Genomic DNA, 18,253 nt, shown 5'->3' with positions numbered 1-18,253 from the left:
TTAAGGCCACACAAAACACACTTCCTACTTACTGGACATTGGTAGAAAACTTCATTTTTGTTTCGGCCCTCTGCGGCTTCTACTGCTATGTACTGACTCAAACCAGTATGTATGCAGAAAGTCAAAGGGAGGCAGTACTTCAGTCCCTGTCTCTGCTGGAAGCCTCCAGCAGCCGTATCGACGTCTAACAAATCCTCAGAACGATAGTGATTAGACAGCGCCATGCTTCCCAACAACCTGAGGAGAACACAGACTCAAAAATTTTATCAATTGCAGCACCAAACAGCTGTGCTTCATCTTTTTGATGAATAATAATTTCACACTGACTTTATAAAGACTGATTAACATGTCAATTCTAAACCAAGAGTACCAAAGAGACTACAATTTCTTTGTATTAACTTCAAGTTCTTGAGTGGAAAGATTCTGATTTAAATTAAAAGCCTAACTGCCTAAAATGTCTAAATGTGAGCCTTTTTAAAAGAAAAACTTTTATTGCTTTCAAGAATCTATCTTGCCATGATTTACTGATTTGCCAGTGTTTTGCTACATATATGTGTATGACTAATTTGATGTCTAAAGGGGTAGATTCCGATAGCTTTACTTTGATACAACCTTCAGCTTACCCCATCCTACCAGACAATATAAATGTACATCAGCCTAAACCTTGTCCAAATTCTCATAAACGTGGGATGTGAGGGTCTAAATTCATCTCACTGTACACACACGGGAGCAATACAGGGGCCAGTCATTGATGAGATTCTGACCTTAAACCTCACTGTTTGGGCTGTGGATAGAAAAAAATCCCTGGGGTGAAATTCATGACCTATTTGTCATATCAGTTCTGAGCAACTCTTTTTAATAAAGTTCTCTTCTGTTTGCTCTTGAAATATGAAAGTTTTTCAATTTTGTCAAGTTTCAGTACGACAGAAAACAGACTAGAAAAAAGCAGCCAATAATTTAGGTTTATCTAATCCTAACTGCCCAACATTTGATTCTGAATACTACACCTTGTAATCTCAGCATGATCACCTCTGAGCCTTGCTGTTCTTGCTCAGCCCTGATCTAAAATGATAACAGAGCCTCATATGTTTCTCCGCAAAGGGACACCAGGTTCCAATAAGAAAAACGCAAAATTCTTCCTAAATTCTTATTTCACCAGTGCAATGTCTCTGAAATAGCTTAATTTCATAAAAGTACAAAAGGAGTAGATCCATTCAAAGTGTACAGCTTTTAAATCTCTGAGTGAATTTTGCAGTTACTGCATGGTCTGCTTTTACCAAAATGTTCCACAATGAATACTTCATCTTTTAAAAGGTTAAGTTTAAAATAGGCCATTCAATTATAAGCTGAGCTTGAAAAGGACAAAACTATATTTTCTTTAGTGTATGCAGCGCTGAACAAATTACTACTTTTTACATGTAAGGTAACAGAATTTGCATCAAGCTCTTCAAAACAATTTACCTGGCCTGGAATACGATAAATATTTCAAGGGTTATGAACAATTTTAATTAAAATATACTCACACACACAACTAACCTATGTCCTGTAGCCCCCACCACAACAAGACTTCATTTTAACTACAAGGATGTGTTGGTGGAAATATTTTTACAAGACATTTATTTTAGTAAAATCAAATTCAAGCTATAGATTTTTGTCTTACAGATTGCTACAAGGAGGAAGAGGGAATTCCTATACTCTAATCAGTTAAGAGTACCTACAAATACAATTTGTTTATTTTCATTCTAGAAAATAACTTGTATCATTAAAAATAACCAAAACAGTGATCATCTTACCCGGGAACCACTAACTTCTGCCCATTGTGGATACGATAGGAACATCGATAGTCATCAGGAAGCTTGCAACCAATCTGAGCTTCCACAGCATCTAAGTCTTCCTCTCGAGCACCCTCTGCAAATGCACAAGGAAAGCAAATCATAAAGAAACAATAAGCCTTAAATCTAAGAAGAACTACAATCTATCTGCTAAGGAATGAAACAATCAGAGCAAGTGAATTCTGTCCAAAATGTATGGCTGGAATATAGGGAAATGAACTGAAAATTCAGAGAAACATCACATCACTGTAGATTGGCCCTGACATTTGAAGCAGTGAGCAAGCAAATTCTTCAGTTTCCTCTCAACAGGGAAAAAACGCTGGCAGTAAGTAAAATATGGAAAGGTAGGCACCTATGAGATCCACAATAATTTTTCACATTACAATGCAAACTTTAGGGTATATCTTATTTTTCTTAATCTAATATACTCACACGTCTTTATTTAAAAAAACTCCCCAGAAGTTCTCAAAACTGATCCTGTTCAAGAGTCTTACTGTAGTCTCCTAATGGGAAATACAGGACATACGTGTAGGCTCATGTTGTGAGAAAGCCATTAACTTGAATTCCATTTTGCATATCTGTACGCTTGCTATATATTCTAGCTTTAAAAAGCAGGAAGTAACTCCAAATACCAAGAGAAGAAATCCATTTCCAGCAATGGCCCACCAGGTTGTTGGACCAAACTCTCACTGAGAACAACTAGAAAAACTGAACAACAGAAAAATGGTTTCAAGGCTTTTGAACCTCAAAGACAGAGAACTGGAGGTGTCCAGAAGAACAGGGAAGCTGAGAGATGAGCCAGGCCTTTGGAGCCACCTTGTCTTTGAGGCAATTGCCAATTCTGAAAGCAAACATTAGGCTGAGAGGCCAAGAAACTGAGCAAAGTTTTTAGCAGTACTATAAGGCTAAGAGAATTTTCCAAAATTGATGAAAACATCAAACCACAGATTCAAGAAACACTGTAGACCCCATAGAGAATAATTACAAAGAAAATCATATTTAGACATATCATTAGAAAATTGCTGAAAATCAAAGACAAAGAGAAATCTTAAAAGCAGCCAGAGACGCGGAGAGGGTACTTAATCACCTTGAAAGGAACGAGAACATTGACAGCTAAATTCTCAACAGAAACAACAGACGCCAGAAGAATGGTATCTTCAAAGTGCTGAATAACTTCTGACTAGGATTCTATATCCTGTGAATATATACTTTGAAAGTGAAGAGGAAATAAATACATTTCTAGAAAAAAAAACTCAGCCGTAGTAGCCCCTAATTAAAAAAAGTACTAAAAGGAATTCTTAAGGCAGAAGAAAAATGATCACAGATGGAAGCATAAAGACACAGCAAGAAATGAAGAGGAGCCAGAAAAGATAAATCTAAGATAAAGTTGAATATATAAAATAATAATATTTCCAGGGGACATAAACTGTGTTGGAAATTAATCACAACACCATAATAAAATTAATCACAAAAACTATAATAAAAAAGGCAGGAGGCAGGTGATTAAGGTATTCTAAGTTTCTTTCATTGTCCAAGAAGCGGTAAAAATACTAATTTACAAAAGACTTTAATTAAGTGAAAGATGTCTATTTTAATCTCTAGGGTAATCACTAAAAGAGGGGTATGGAATAAAAGGTAATTAAGAAGAATGCAAAAGAGGAACACCTGCTCAGGAGCGACAAATAAAATATGAATAGAAACATGATGATATTTATATACCATACATTTATGGTATCTATATATAATATCATATAATACCAAATACATTTTATATAATACCAAACAAATATGCCTTATTTATGGGTGGTATATTTAAACTCAAATACATAATTACATTACATATAAATAAGCTAAATTTAATTAAAACACAGGCTGACTGACCAGATAAAAAACAGAACACTGTCACATATAAGAAACATATCTAAAGATGAAGATTCAGAAAACAAAGCTAGGACAGCTCTACTAAAATCACACAAAACAGACTTTAAGGCAAACAGCATTATTAGAGGTAATGGATAACTTTTAATATGGCAAAAAGGCTAAATTCACTACACAGATATTATAATTCTAATTTTGTGCACTTAGTAACAGCTTCAAAATATATTTTTTTAAATGACAGAACCAAAATGGAAAAAAGATGTATCTACAGTCATAGGAGTGTATTATTACTTTTTTTTTTTTAAACTTATTGTCAATCTTCCTTTTTTTGTTTTCTTCTCCCCAAAGCCCCTGAGTACATAGTTGTGTATTCTAGTTGGAGTGCCTCTGATTGTGCTATGTGGGACGCCGCCTCAACATGGCCTGAGGAGCGGTGCTATGTCTGCACCCAGGATCTGAACCAGCGAAACCCTGGGCCACCGAAGTGGAGTGCATGAACTTAACCACTCGGCCACGAGATGTATTAGGTTTTGATTCCTGAAATATTAGCAGTTTAAAACAATATTCATTTATTATTTCACAGTTTCTGTAGGTCAGAAGTCTGGACATGACTGAACTGGATCCTCTGCTCAGGGCTCACAAGGCTGAAATCATGATGTCAAGTGGAGCTGCTATGTCATCTTATGCTTCAGGTCCTCTTCCAAGATCAATGGCTGTTGGCAGAATTCAGTTCCTTGCAGTAACAGAACTGACGCCCTCAGCTCGTAGAAAGCACCTGCTATTCTCTATCCTTGGTCCTCTCCACAACATGCCAGCTTGCTTATTCAAGGCCAACAGGAGAGACACTCATGTTTAGAATCTCTCTAACTTACCCTATCCTACCACACAGTATAAATGTACATATACTGCCTATATTTTTTTCCAGCAGTTTTATGGTTCCAGGTCTTACTTTCAAGTCTTTGGTCCATTTTGAGTCTGTTTTTGTGTATGGAGAAAGATAATGGTCTACTTTCATTCTTATGCATGTGGCTGTCCAGTTTTCCCAGCACCATTTACTGAAGAGACTCTCCTTTCTCCATTGTATGTTCTTGGCTCCTTTGTTGAAGATTAGCTGTCTGCAGATGTACGGTCTTATTTCTGGGCTTTCAATTCCGTTCCATGGATCTGTGTGTGTGTTTTTGTACCAGTACCATGCTATTTTGATTACTATGGCTTTGTGTATATTTTGAAGTCAGGGACTTTCATGCCTCCAGCTTTGTTCTTTTTTCTCAGGATTGCTTTGGCTATTCCGGTCTTTTGTTGCCCCACATGAATTTTAGCATTCTTTGTTCTATTTCCATGAAGAATGTCATTGGGATTCTGATTGGGATTGCAGTGAATCTGTACATTGCTTTAGGTAGCATGGACATTTTAACTATGTTTATTCTTCTAATCCATGTGCATGGAATATCTTTCCATTTCTTTACGTTGTCATCAATTTCTTTCAGCAATGTCTTACAGCTTTCATTGTATAGGTCCTTCACCTCCTTGGTTAAATTTATTCCTGGGTATTTTACTCTTTTTGTTGCAACTGTAAATGGGATTGTATTCCTGACTTCTCTTTCTGTTAGTTCATTATTATAGAAATGCAACTGATTTTTGTAAGTTGATTTTGTACCCTGCAACTTTGCTGTAGTTGTTGATTATTTCTAACAGTTTTCCGATGGATTCTTTAGGGTTTTCTTTTTATAAAATCATGTTGTCTGCAAGAGTTTCACTTCTTTCTTGCCTGTTTGATTCCTTTTATTCCTTTCTCTTGGGGAGGCTATTATTATACCATGGATGTACAGTGAGGGTGGGAATTTTTTGAGCTATCTCAGAATTCTGTCTACCACAGTGAGAAATTTTAACATACCTCTCTCAGTAACTAACAGAACAAGCAGACAAAAAAAATCAGTAAGAGTGCCGAAGATTTGAAGAAGATGAACAATTTTTGCCTAATTATATATATAGTACTGAATCCAATAATGGCAGAATACACATTCTTTTAAGTGTACATGAACCATCTACCAAGATAGATTATATGCTGGACCACAGGACAAATCACAACAAATTTTAAATGACTGAACTATGTATTTTCTGATGACAGCAGAATTAAAATACAGGCAGACCTCGTTGTATTATGCTTTGCTTTATTGTACATTATACAAATTAAAGATTTGTGGCAATCTGTGTCAAGCAAGTCTATTTGCACCATTTTTCCAGCAGCATTTGCTCACTTCATGCCATTTTTAAGCAATAAAGTATTTTAAAATTAAGATATGTACATTTTTTTAGACATAATGCTATTACACACTTAACAGACTACAGTATAGTATAAATGTAACTTTTACATGCACTGGGAAACCAAAAAATTTGTGTGACTTGCTTTATTGCAATATTTGCTTTATTGCAGTGGTCTGGAACTGAACCACAATATCTCTGAGGTATGCCTACATAAATTATGTGAAAAAGACTATAAAAAAGCCCCAAAGCAAAACATTTCCATATAACCCAAGGGTCAAAGAAGACATCAAAAGAAGTCAAAAAATATTTTGAACTGCATGTTAACAAAAATACATGAGATAAAGCTAAAGCTATTTTTAGAGGGAAATTTAGAGCCCTAAATGCATTCGAAGAAAACAAGAAAGGCTGAAAATTTATGATCTAAGTAATTATCTCAAGCCAGGAAAAAAGCCATAGTAAGTAAATTCAAAGAGAAGAAATCAGAGAAATTAATGAAATAAGAAATAAGAAACAAATATAGAGAAGATTGACAAAGGCAGAAGTCAATTCTTTGAAGAAACTAATAAAATTGATTAGCCTCCACCCAGCAAGAATGATCAAGAATAAGAGAGAAACCACAAATATCAGAAATGGAAAGGTGAAATCACTACATATACAACAAGCTTTACAAAGATAAGAGGCTATTATGAAAAACTTTGTCACAATAAATTGGAAAATGCAGATGAAGTGAATATTTCCCAGAAAAACACAACTTGTAAAAATTGACATGAGTAGAAAATCTGAATAGTCTTATATTTAATAAAGAAATTGAAACCTTAATTTAAAACCTTCCCACAATGAAAACTCCAGGATTAAAAGGCTTCACTGGTGCATTCCACTAATCAGTTATGCAAGAAATAAGACCAAGCTTACATAAATCTTCCAGGGAACAGAAAAAGAGGCAACACTTCTCAACTTGTTTTACAAGGCCAGCATCATCATGATACCAAAACCTGACAAGAACATTGCAAGAAAGGAGAATTACAGGCCAAACCCTCTCATGAACACAGATGTAAAAAGCCCAATCAAATACCAGCAAATCAAATCCAACAATATATAAAGCGGATAATATATTACAACCAAATTAAGTTTATTCCAGGAATGCAAAGTTGTTTAACATTCAGAAAATCAATCAATGTAATTCAGCGCATTAACAGAATGAAGTAGAAACATCACATGATAATCAGAAGGCTGGAAAGTCATTTGAGAAAAATTCAACTACCCATTTAAAACACAAAAAAATCCTCTTCCCAAACTAGGATCAGAAGTGACTTTCTTCAATTTGATAAAGAGTATCCACAAAAAACCCACAGCAAACATCATCTTTAAAGGAGAAATGTTGAAAGCTTTCTCTCTGTGCTCAGAAAGACAAGGATGTTTACTATCATTTCTATCCAACATTGTACTGAAGGCCCTAGCCAATGCAATAAAGCAAGAAAAAGCAATAGATGACATATAAGGATTGGAAAGCTAGAAATAAAACTGTCATTGTTCTATATCCTCAGGGAAATACAAAACAAAACCACTACTACGCACTCACTAGAAAGGCTGAAATAAAAAGAATGACAACATTAAAGTGCTGGTAGGAATAGAAAGCACTTGAATGACTTTGGAAAATTAATAGTATCTTTTGAAATTTAATATAAGCATACTCTACAAACCAGCAAACTAAATGCTGGATATTTACCCAATAGAAATTGATGTACTCATATGTACACCAAAAACGATTTACAGGATTATTTGTAATAACCAAAAACTATAAATAACCCAAATATCCATCAACAGTAGAATGAATCTATAAAATGTGGTCTATTCATTTAATGGAGTACTATACTGCAACAAAAATGAACCAACTACTGTTACACAATACAGCTGAATCTCACAAACAAAATAGAAATAATCACACAAAATACATACTTAACCATGCAATTTAAAGTTCAAAATGAGAGAAAACTCAGTGGCATTAGCAATCAGGATAGTGGTTACCTCTGAGAAAGAGGGAGGGCTCTAGGTACAGATAACTATTCTACTTCTTGACCTGGAGGGTGTTATAATGGACGTGTTCATGTTGTGATAATTCACCGAGTTGTACACTTAGGATCTACACACATTTCTGTACATCAGTTAACATCACTAGTGACAGCACGTGGATATCACATACCCCCAGATATGATGTCATGAGAGGGGCACTTTATCTCTGTGGTAATCATTCTAAAAACCCATTACTCCAGTCTAATCATTAGTACTTCAAAGTCAGTTTGAGGCACATTCTACAAAATACTTCACCAGTATTCCCTCAACTGTCAAGGTCATGAAAAATAAGGAAAGACTGAGAAACTGCCACAGACCAGAGGACAGTAAGGAGACACAACAACTAAATGCAATGTGGTATTCTGGATTGGATACAGGAATTGAAAAAGGACATTAATTGGAAAATCTGGTGAATTCTAAATAAAGTCGGGAGTTTAGTTAATAGTAACGTGCCAATGGAGACTTCAATTTTGACAAATGTCCCCCAGGGAAATACATTAGGGGACAGTGGTATCAGGTGAGGGGGTACAGGAACTCTCTCTACTATCTGTGCAACTTTCCTATAATCTAAAATTACTCAAAACAACAAGCTTATTATTAAAGTTTAGTACAAAAGAAAACAAGCTGAATACCTGCCTAAACCAGAAGTTGGATAAGGAGGGAAACTAACATCTGTGTAGTTAATGATACATGTTAGACATTTAATATAGGACATTAAGAAACCAAGAATTTCTTGGAGATAGCTAGAACAAAAAAAAGATAAAACAACAACAAACAAACCTGGTAAAAGAGAAATACAAGGAAATAATATGTGTACAATACAGGAAAATCAAGGTGTAGCAAGGTATCCTACTGTAACAGAATTTGGGAGCCAAACAGACTGGATGCAAACTCAGTTCCACCACTTACTGGCTGTGTGATCTCTGGCACGTTATTTCACCTCTTTAATCCTGTGTCCTCATTTGCGAAATGGGGGCTAATATCACCTACCTGAATTACAGTGAGGATTACATAAGCTTCATGTGCTTAATGAAGTTATTTACTGGCACTCAAGAAATGTTCATTTATTTTCTGTGTCCTCTGGCCTGCTTATCTCAGGAAGCAGTGAAAACATTACTGTGAGCTAAGAAACCTAGATTATAGCTCCATCTCTGTCACTTACTAGTTATGGAATCTTACATAAGTCACCTAAACTCTCGGAGCCTGCTGTTTTACTGTAAAATGAGAGGGCAAGTATAAATCAGGGGTCAGCAAACTAAAGCCCAGAGGTCCAATCCTGGCCTGCCACCTGTTTCTGTAAATCAGGTTTTCTTGGAACACTGACACACCCATTTGTTTATGCATTATCTATAGCTGCTTTCCCACAACAACAGCAGAGTTGAATAGTTGTGACAAAGAGCATTTGTCCCTCAAAGACCAAAATATTTCCTATCTGGTCATTTAAAAAAAAGTTTGCCAACTAAATAATCTCTCAGCTCCCTTTCAACTCTAAAATTCTAAGCCAACACATCAAGTAAATATGAAATTTGAAGATACAATGATATATGCCATTAGATAGTTTGGTAGAAGATATATTAATGTGCTATAATTTTAATGTACTTTGTAAAAATTTCCCCAAGCCCAATGCCTATTTGCTTTCTGAATTTCCTTTCTATCTGCAATCTCTATAACCTTGAAATTGAGTCAGGGACTGTGGCCCATAGCTGAGTAGCTAGGTTCCTGACTCAGTCCTAAAACTCATAGGCCTAGTGTTCCTAGAATCCCCAGCATTCTAAACGTCAAAGAGCCTTTACCCTATTCCAACTCATGGCAAAGCCCCCAGTGAACTGATACCTGGGACTAAAAGAGGGACTATCAAGGAATACTCTGACGACCTCACCTCCAACCACTAGGTAAAGAACGGTGAGCAAGGAGCCTGGGAATACCAAATGGAGTGCAAAAAAAAAGAGAAAAGAAAAAGAATGGAAGAAGCTGCTACATATCCTTAGTTTCTTCCTTTCTTAGTAGCTCTGTGCCTAAAAGGAGAACCACATCTACATTCTCATATTCCAGATGTCCTAATATTGGACTAACTCTGAGAGTCCTCAGACATTCTAAACAAAGTAAGATAGGTCTTCTCTCCCTGCAACTGCTGGTAAGACCATAGCTCTGGTGTCAGCCCTCTATTCACAAAAGGCTTTGCCTTCTGCATTGCGATGGCAAACAACTTACTTAGCTTTTCATGCCTTAGGTAGCACCCCTATAAAATGAGAAAAGTAATTACCCACCTAATAGGATTTTGGCAAATTAAACGGAATAATACAAAATGCTTAGCTTAGTGCCTAGCTTTGTGTTTAATAAATTATAGCTATTGTAAACCCTTACCTATTTTACTTATCACCACCAAATACTTATTTTCAGAATTATTTTCCTCTTGAAATTATTGAACCACACATACCAAGTGGGTAATATTATTCTTTTCTTACAAGAAAAAAAGCTATCAAAAATACTAATCAAGGGTACTTCCCCCCAAAGCTCTACTCTATCTACCATTCTTTCTTCTACTTCCTAGCAATTCAGTTTTAAGCACCTGGTCATGCAATCGTGATTTGTGTGAAATTCCTATTTGCATGGGAAGTCACAGTGAAAATACAAAATTTAAAAAGAATGCTGTTTCAAAAGAGACCTTAGTTCAAAAGGAATACATTTGAGAAGAAATGATCCCAATTTCAGCTTAGCAAAACCAAATGTGTAAAATTCCTTTTAGTGGAGAAATTTGAAAAAATTTAGAAGCTAAAGCAGATAAGTAGCAATATATTTACAATCTATTTATGTACTTTCTTGGGCATAAATGAACAAATCAACTTGATGGGAAATAGCTTGTTAATATTTCTTCTCCAAATTGGACAACAATAGTGTAGTAGAAAGAGCGGATTCCGGGGTCAAATAGACCTCAGTTCAAATCTTAGTTTTCACTATTCTGTAAACGTGAAAAGAGGGCTGAAAGTTCCCCTTACTCTATTTTGCTGCTGTTACACTCTTAAAGACCTGGGTCTTTAATATCTGGTCTCTCCAAATATTAGACCATCAAACAAACATTTACATGTACCGAAAATAGGAAAGAGGGGTGATAGAACAGGCAGATTTTCAATTAAAAAAAAAAATTCTTTTAAAAGAAATCACAGGAGTCATCCTCAAGCAATCTTAGCATTACTAATTTCTTTATATAAAACAAATATAAGGATAGAAAGATTTCTGCTTTCCCTTCTAATAAGTAATCATGTAGGTCCTGAGGTAGACAAAACGAGGGCAAGCACCAGAGCAAGGGTGCTTTTAGCAATACAGGCTTTCTACTTCCTGATTCACACCATTCAAATGTGAATGGTGACTTACGGATAATGTTGGATTAGTACAGACTAGCATAGATGATAGAGACCCAAAGTTATTTAACCTATTTATACTATAGTAACTAAAATGGGGAAGCGAGACCCTGCTTTCCCAGTACCTTTCAGAGATAAAACCATCCGAGGACATCTGGGTTCCAAATATTTCTTGAGATCATCCCAGGCCTTTTTAATAGCAGCAAAGTGGTCAATGTATCTTCCTACATCAGAGTAAGTATCAATGAAGAGAGATTTCCAACACTGATTCTTCTGTGTTTTCTCTTCCCTAAATAGATTAAAACATTGAGATTAAAAATGTTTTGAAATGAATATACCGTATATTTTTATAAAATACATCAGCATATATTTTAGACACGTACCAACATACTTTATTGGGAATTTGTTGTTACTTTTGCCTTCCTTTTCATTTATTTTAGCCACAAATGAAGACTAGATAGCAAAAATAATAAAATACATCGAAAAATTTAACAAGAGTTATTGCTGGCATAGTGGGACTATGAGTCACTTATTTTCTTACGTTCTACTTATTTTCTTTCTAAGTTTTCTAATCCTTAATAAAATATAATATGAATAGTATATGGGAATGAATTTCAACTTACTCCTAAAAACACACCAATCATAAAATTTTAAAACATGTATGTAGTTGTTCTATTTTAGAGAATATATAGAATCTAATAATATAATAATATTAATCTTATTTATCTACATTGGATTAGCCAGAGAATTCTATAGGATCAAAGTAATCACATGATTCAACATTTCTATTTGGTACAATTCCACATTTACTGAGTGTTTACTTAGTTACTAAGGACATTAAAAATAAGGCACATTTTTTGCCTTCAAAAAATGTATAGTCAAACCAGGGAGAAACAATGAAGTGTACATTTAAGAGTCAGAAGTGACACAGGATAAGGCAGCTACAAAGGGCCTTACGGGAACATACTAAGGAGTTGGACCTTATCCTATAGGGAATTGAGAGCCACTGAAGGGTTTTAACAGGGGAGTGGAAAGAGCAGAACTGTGGTTGTCGTTTGGGAGGGGTGTAAACCAGAGGCATAGAGATGAGTTAGGAACATTCTGCAGTCGTCTTGGTAGGAGATGATGAACTGAACTAATGCGGTAGCTAGATGAAATGAGCAGGAAGATTCATGAAATAAACAGAGGCTAAAATCAGAAAGGCTTGGTAATTGAATGAATGGAGGGAGAGAAAGCGAGAGATCCAGGATGATTTCCGTTTCTGGCTTGGATGCCTGGTGGATGGGACTGCCATGAAAACTAGGAATGCAAGAGGATCATGTTTAGGCATGGGGAAAAGAACAATTCAGGGTAGTTTTTTTGTGGGGTGGTAGTGGTGGAAGGGAAGTATCTTTTTATTAATCTAAATAATATATATACATATTATCAAAACCAAAAAATACCAAAGATCTTATGATGAAAAACTAGTCTCCAATTCTAAGCCCAACCCCTCAAAGGAAACTTTAGTTACTTCTGAAAGTTATCTCTATAATTCCAAATGTTTATGCCTCTAGTTCTTGATTTATCAATTTTACTTCTATCCACTGATACCCCAAAGCAAAAGATCAGGATATAGGAATACTTAGAATTCCCTCTTCCCTATTCTTCCTTCTTCCAATGTTTGATAGCTCTGTTACTAATTTTTACTTCTACTGAGTAGCTTGCACTTTAGATAATATACTTAAACCTCTGCTTCTTACTGTACTAACTTCAGTCACTATCTGACTCCTCTCAATCTAAGAAAAAGATCTTAGCAATCCTACCCTTATCTTTCACCTTTCCCAACTCCCACCTTCTGTCATCTACACTTTTATTTTGTCAAATTTATTAAGATTTACTGAATTCAGTGAACGCTTGTGGGTCATCCAATGGAAAGGTCCAGCAGACAGCTGTGCAAACACATCTAGAGCTCAGTGGGGATGCCAGGGATGGACATTCAGGTTTGGGAGTTAGGAGCATACAAGTAGTCACTATAAACCGCAACAGTGCATGCAGAATTCACAGAGGGAGAAGAGCAATGGGCAAAGGACAGAAGCTTGGAGACACCACCGTTTACTGGCAGGCACAAGAAGAGCCATCAGAGGAGATAAAGAGACAAGGGTTAGAGAGGAAAATCAGGACGGACTAGTGTTATGGAAGAAAGCCAAGGGCTGAATTTCAAGAATACATAGTTCCCAAATACTCACTCAGATATCAGCCAGTATTTTTTGCAATGTCTTCTCCATAGTGGATCATGGCTTGATAGCTGGCTAAGTCTTCGACTGACATAGCAACAACTGGCAATAACCAGAGTCATAATTAATATAAAAGAAAACACGAAACCAATTTAAAAATAAAGGTGAAAATAGTTCCGTTTTATTCCTTTTGCTTTTCTTATTTTCCACTTTCTACCCTGATAACTGTAAAACACTATTTTCTAAAACCTGTTTAATATGTTAGCTAGTATAAGTACCTTGTTGAGTAGTAAAATCTTAACTGAGTTCACAAATAACCCCCAAACCTCTAAAATTGCAATTTTCATATGAAAGTCTATAAAATATATAAACCACTGGAGTGAATTTCAAATCAAAGACCTTTCCTACATTTACTACTGGGACAGTAATCATTTCTACTTACAAGAAGAAATTCTATTCAGGTATAAACAAACTGGTTTTTCTTTTGTTTTTTAAGATCTGTGAGACATCTGATATTAAATACACAGGGCTTTTTTTGGGTTTTGCTCTAATTTTTTCTTAAGAAAAGAAATATTGCAGCCCAAAACACTTTTTATCTATAGCAACTACTGGAGAGCCCACCTATAAAAGGTATCAGATCCATAACAGTTCTGATTCAATATCCATGGTATTCAAGTTAGCATCAACTGCTCAAAAACATGGAATTTTAGAAACACTCTTCTGATTATACAGAGATATCTAATACAATAGTGCTCCGATGCTGTAAATCCTACCCTACATAATTCATTTTCAAAAAGAACAAACATAAGATTAGGAAAATGGATTTCTCTCCTTTCAGAAGAGGACTCACAAGTTACAGAAAGCAGCTATTCAGAGCTCTCACTTGGGCAATAGTTAATCAATTGAGGGAATCTCAAACACATGGGCTTTGTCAAGGCCATGAGTGGGGCATGTTAAAAATCAACTGATGGTAAACAAAATAGTGTTTGATTTTTAGATTTTACACACAAACATCATCCTCATCGTTTTCTGCCAAACCAGGAGATGCCCAAACTAACATCTGCAAACACAGGAATCTCACCAGTTTTGTGCATTCAGAGTCCATTCTCTCTTTTCTTGATCCCTCTCTCTCCACTGTCCCAAGAGTTAAACAACATAAAAGAATCTCTGGAATAAGCACCCATGGGTGATTCTGACGCACATCTAGGATGAGAACTACTGTTTTAGAGACCGACTCACTGGGCTTGGGGTAAGATCTATACCAAAGGCAAGTGGATGTTTAAAAAGGGCCACATGTAATTCTGATACACAGTGAGGGTGAGGCATGAACGGAACACAGGAAATCACTGTGGAGTGGAGGAGATTCAAACTATGCAGATGGTATCGCACAATGACCCCAACAGATGAATCCAATCCAATCCAAGCCAGTTGGGCAAATATGTACCCAAAACGTCAGAGCTCAGCAATGGGCAGGACACTTGGCAACACTGGGCTGTATAGCATAGGAAAGAAGTTGCAGTACCCTGGCAACTCTTTTGTGGATAAAATTTGACAGTATTTGTGATGGTTAATTTTATATGTCAAGTTGCCTGGGCCTCAGATGCCCAGAAAGTTGGTTAAACATTATTTCTGGGTGTGTCCGTGAGTATGTTTTTGGAAAAGATTAGCATCTGAATTGGCGGACTAAGTCAGATAACCTTCCCCAACGTGGGTGGGTATCATCCAATCCACTGAGGGCCTAAATAGAACAAAAAGGCAGAGGAAAAGTTGAATTTGCTCTCTGCCTAACTACTAGCTGAGACGTTGATCTTCTCCTGCCCTTGGTGTTCCTGGTTCTCAGGCCTTCAGAGCTAGACTGGCATCTACACCAGTGGCTCTCAGCTCTCAGCCCTTCAGACTGTACCAGCAGCATCTTGTGTCTCCAGCTTGCAGACCGCAGATTGGAGGACTTCTCAACCTCCATGGTTCATGAGCCAATACCTTACACTAAGTCATACTCATACACACGCCCCCATTGCTTCCGCTTCTCTCAAGAACCCTAACACAGTATTCAACTCAGTTCACTTCCACAAACATTTATGGAGGAATCATGCCACTTCTGTTTAAAACTTTGATTACAACCTAAAGCATTTAAAATAAAACCTGGTCTCTTCACTTTGGCTTGGCTTGCAAAGTCCTGCCTGATCTCACGAGTCTCTTCTCAGGCCACTACGCCTGTGAGTCACTCCCTACCTCCTGCAACACCAGTCTTCCAGCTCTTCATGGCCTCCTATAGCAGGCCATGTTACTGTCTAATCAGCTTCTGAGCACACTGTTCCCTCTGCCAGAACTGCTCCATGCCATCCTTCGTATATGGCACCTCCTTCCAAGGTGAATTAACTGTCCCTCCCTCTCATTCCTTAACAGAGTAGTTGGTCCACTTCCTTCATAGCACACAGCATCTCTTGTAACCATGCACTTGTCTGTTTTCCATCTTGCCTACTAAGACTGTAAGCTCCACAAGACAGGCCTTATCTGTCTTATTCACCTTGTATCCCCAACATTTCACAGACTGGTAAAAAAAAGTTGCTCAACAAAACAAAATCTGTTGAATAAATAATGAATACAAAGATAAACAAGATAGGCTTTACATTTAAAAAGTGAACAATCAATCTGGCATGGTAAATACACTCTGCAAAGGAAAGAAGAAGGGAGAGGAATCAGGGGAGGGGGTCCTAAAGGAATTCCATCTTGTCAGGTTGAGAAGAGGGGGGAAAGGCACTCCAGGGAGGTCAAGAGCTTAAGCCACAGAACAAAAAACCACAAGCGTGTGGTCTGCTGCCAGAGGTCTGACTTGGCTAGAGTGGGCTGTGCCAAGTGATAAGGGCCTTCTATGTTCCCAGGAGTTCAGGGTATAGTCTGTAAACAAGGGGCATTCTAAGTTTTTAAGGAGAATAACAGCCAGATCTGTCGTAGAAAGATCATTCTGTAGCAACGTAGCCCACAGATCAAAAGGATGTGTGTGTGTGTGTGTGTGTGTTAGATTTCTAAGAGGCTACAGCAACAGAATATTTCAGATGAAAACATTCTGCAGCTGGAATAGACTTTTCCAAAGGAAAAATAAACTTTATTCTTCTGCTTTAGTACAAGCCTGAGTAGAGAAAAATTTACTTTCTGGAAAAATAAGTGTTACAGGTACTAACATAGATAGCAGCCGGAAACTAGAGTTATCCCTCTATCACCACTTAGCTAGGCCGACCACCAGCTACCAGGAATTCCAAAAAGACTATTTCTAAAAGGATCCCTGATAACCCAGGGCACAATCAGTAAACGGCTAGAACCCAACAGTTAATCCAAAAATACAGAACGAAACCATGTGGCCTGCCCATCCTGAAGAGGCTCCTTCGCCTCCTCTGCAATGATACATGGTGGCACAGGAAAGACAGAGCCAGGCCACTGGCTGTCAAGGGTGTAAACAGCGCCATTTCTTCCCCCAGCCCGGACAGTCCCGGGCGCTGAAGGAACGCGGCACATAACCACCCTGACCAGCAACCGCTGTCTATTTTTGGAACAGACGCCGGCATCGCGGGAGCCCGACGCGGACAGGAGAGAAGACGGTCCCCCGGCCCGCACCACCGGAAGTCAGGACCGAACTGCGAACGCGACACGCCGCCGTGCGGACGAGCGCGAGCCGAGCCGCCCCGCCTGAGGTCGGCGCCGCGGAGGGCGCGCCGGGGCTCGAGGGGCGCTGGCTCCTTTTCTCGGGCGCCCGACTCCGCAGCCCGGGCCCGGCAGGGAGAAGCCTCGGCCCGCACAGCGGCTCCCCCGGGGCGGCGGCCGCCGGGGCTCCCCGCTGGCAACCCGGTCTTGCCGAGGCCTGGAGCGCGCCTCGGCGCCCCGTAGGCCCGGGCCCTGGACGGAGCGACCTCCAGGCGGGCCCTCCGCGCGTCTCGCCCCGGCGCGGGCGGCCCGGCTGAGGCGGCCTGGCGGCACCTTCGGGCTGAGGCGAGCGCGGGTCCTGTCGGCGAGCCGGGCCTCCGTCCCTCTGCCTCCCCGCCCGGTGACCCCGCCCCTGCCCTCGCGGCGTGCCATTACTTGATTAGGTCCCGGTAGTCCAGGAAGGACAGGATGAGGAGCAGGGGGTCGGTGGGCAGCGACTCTAGGGTCAGCGGCGCCAACTCGGCCTCCACGGCCGCCATTTTGCCTGGCCGGGACCAGGCCTTGCCTCGCCCCGCCCCCGCTGCCCCGCCCCCGACACTCCGCCCACAGGGCGGCTCCGGAGGCCCCGCCCCCCATCCCGGCCCCGCCCCCGACACTCCGCCCACAGGGCGGCTCCGGAGGCCTCGCCCACCGTCCCGGCCTCGCCCGGCCCGCCCCGCCGCCGCCGCCGGAGCCGCTCGCGCTGGTTTGCTCTGTAACCGCCGGGGAGCCCCGCCCACAGGGCGGGCCGAGGGGTGGGGCACGGCTCCGGAGGCCCCGCTCGCTGCCCGGGCCCGCGCCGGCGCGGTCGGAGTCCTCCGTGTCTGATCCTGGCTCGCCGCACCGCGCTCGCTCCCCCCTCGGGTGTCTCGAGCTTCTTCCTCTTTTTGCGGCCGCTAAACCTCTCCAGCCCAGACCCCTTCCAGTCTTTGTTCCCAGATCTTCTGCCTGGGCCTTC

General features: G+C 39.3%; 1 protein-coding gene across 1 annotated transcript in view; it reads right to left on the bottom strand.

The window, feature by feature from the left end:
* FBXO3 (F-box protein 3) overlaps positions 1-17,889 on the bottom strand; it is a 32,724-nt gene extending 14,835 nt beyond the window's left edge. The window contains exons 1-5 of the mRNA XM_023653831.2: positions 17,692-17,889; positions 13,630-13,719; positions 11,530-11,693; positions 1,794-1,908; positions 33-237 (exon numbers count right to left, since the gene is read on the bottom strand). Coding sequence (XP_023509599.2) covers positions 33-237; positions 1,794-1,908; positions 11,530-11,693; positions 13,630-13,719; positions 17,692-17,795 — 678 coding nt within the window. The 5' untranslated portion in view covers positions 17,796-17,889. The remainder of the gene's footprint in view (positions 1-32; positions 238-1,793; positions 1,909-11,529; positions 11,694-13,629; positions 13,720-17,691) is intronic.
* Between the last annotated feature and the right edge of the window lie 364 nt (positions 17,890-18,253).

The sequence above is a fragment of the Equus caballus genome, chromosome 12 (genome assembly GCF_041296265.1).
Source record: "Equus caballus isolate H_3958 breed thoroughbred chromosome 12, TB-T2T, whole genome shotgun sequence".
NCBI lineage: Eukaryota > Metazoa > Chordata > Mammalia > Perissodactyla > Equidae > Equus > Equus caballus.
Note: the sequence above shows the minus strand (reverse complement) of the source record. Positions and strands in the feature narration are given on the sequence as shown.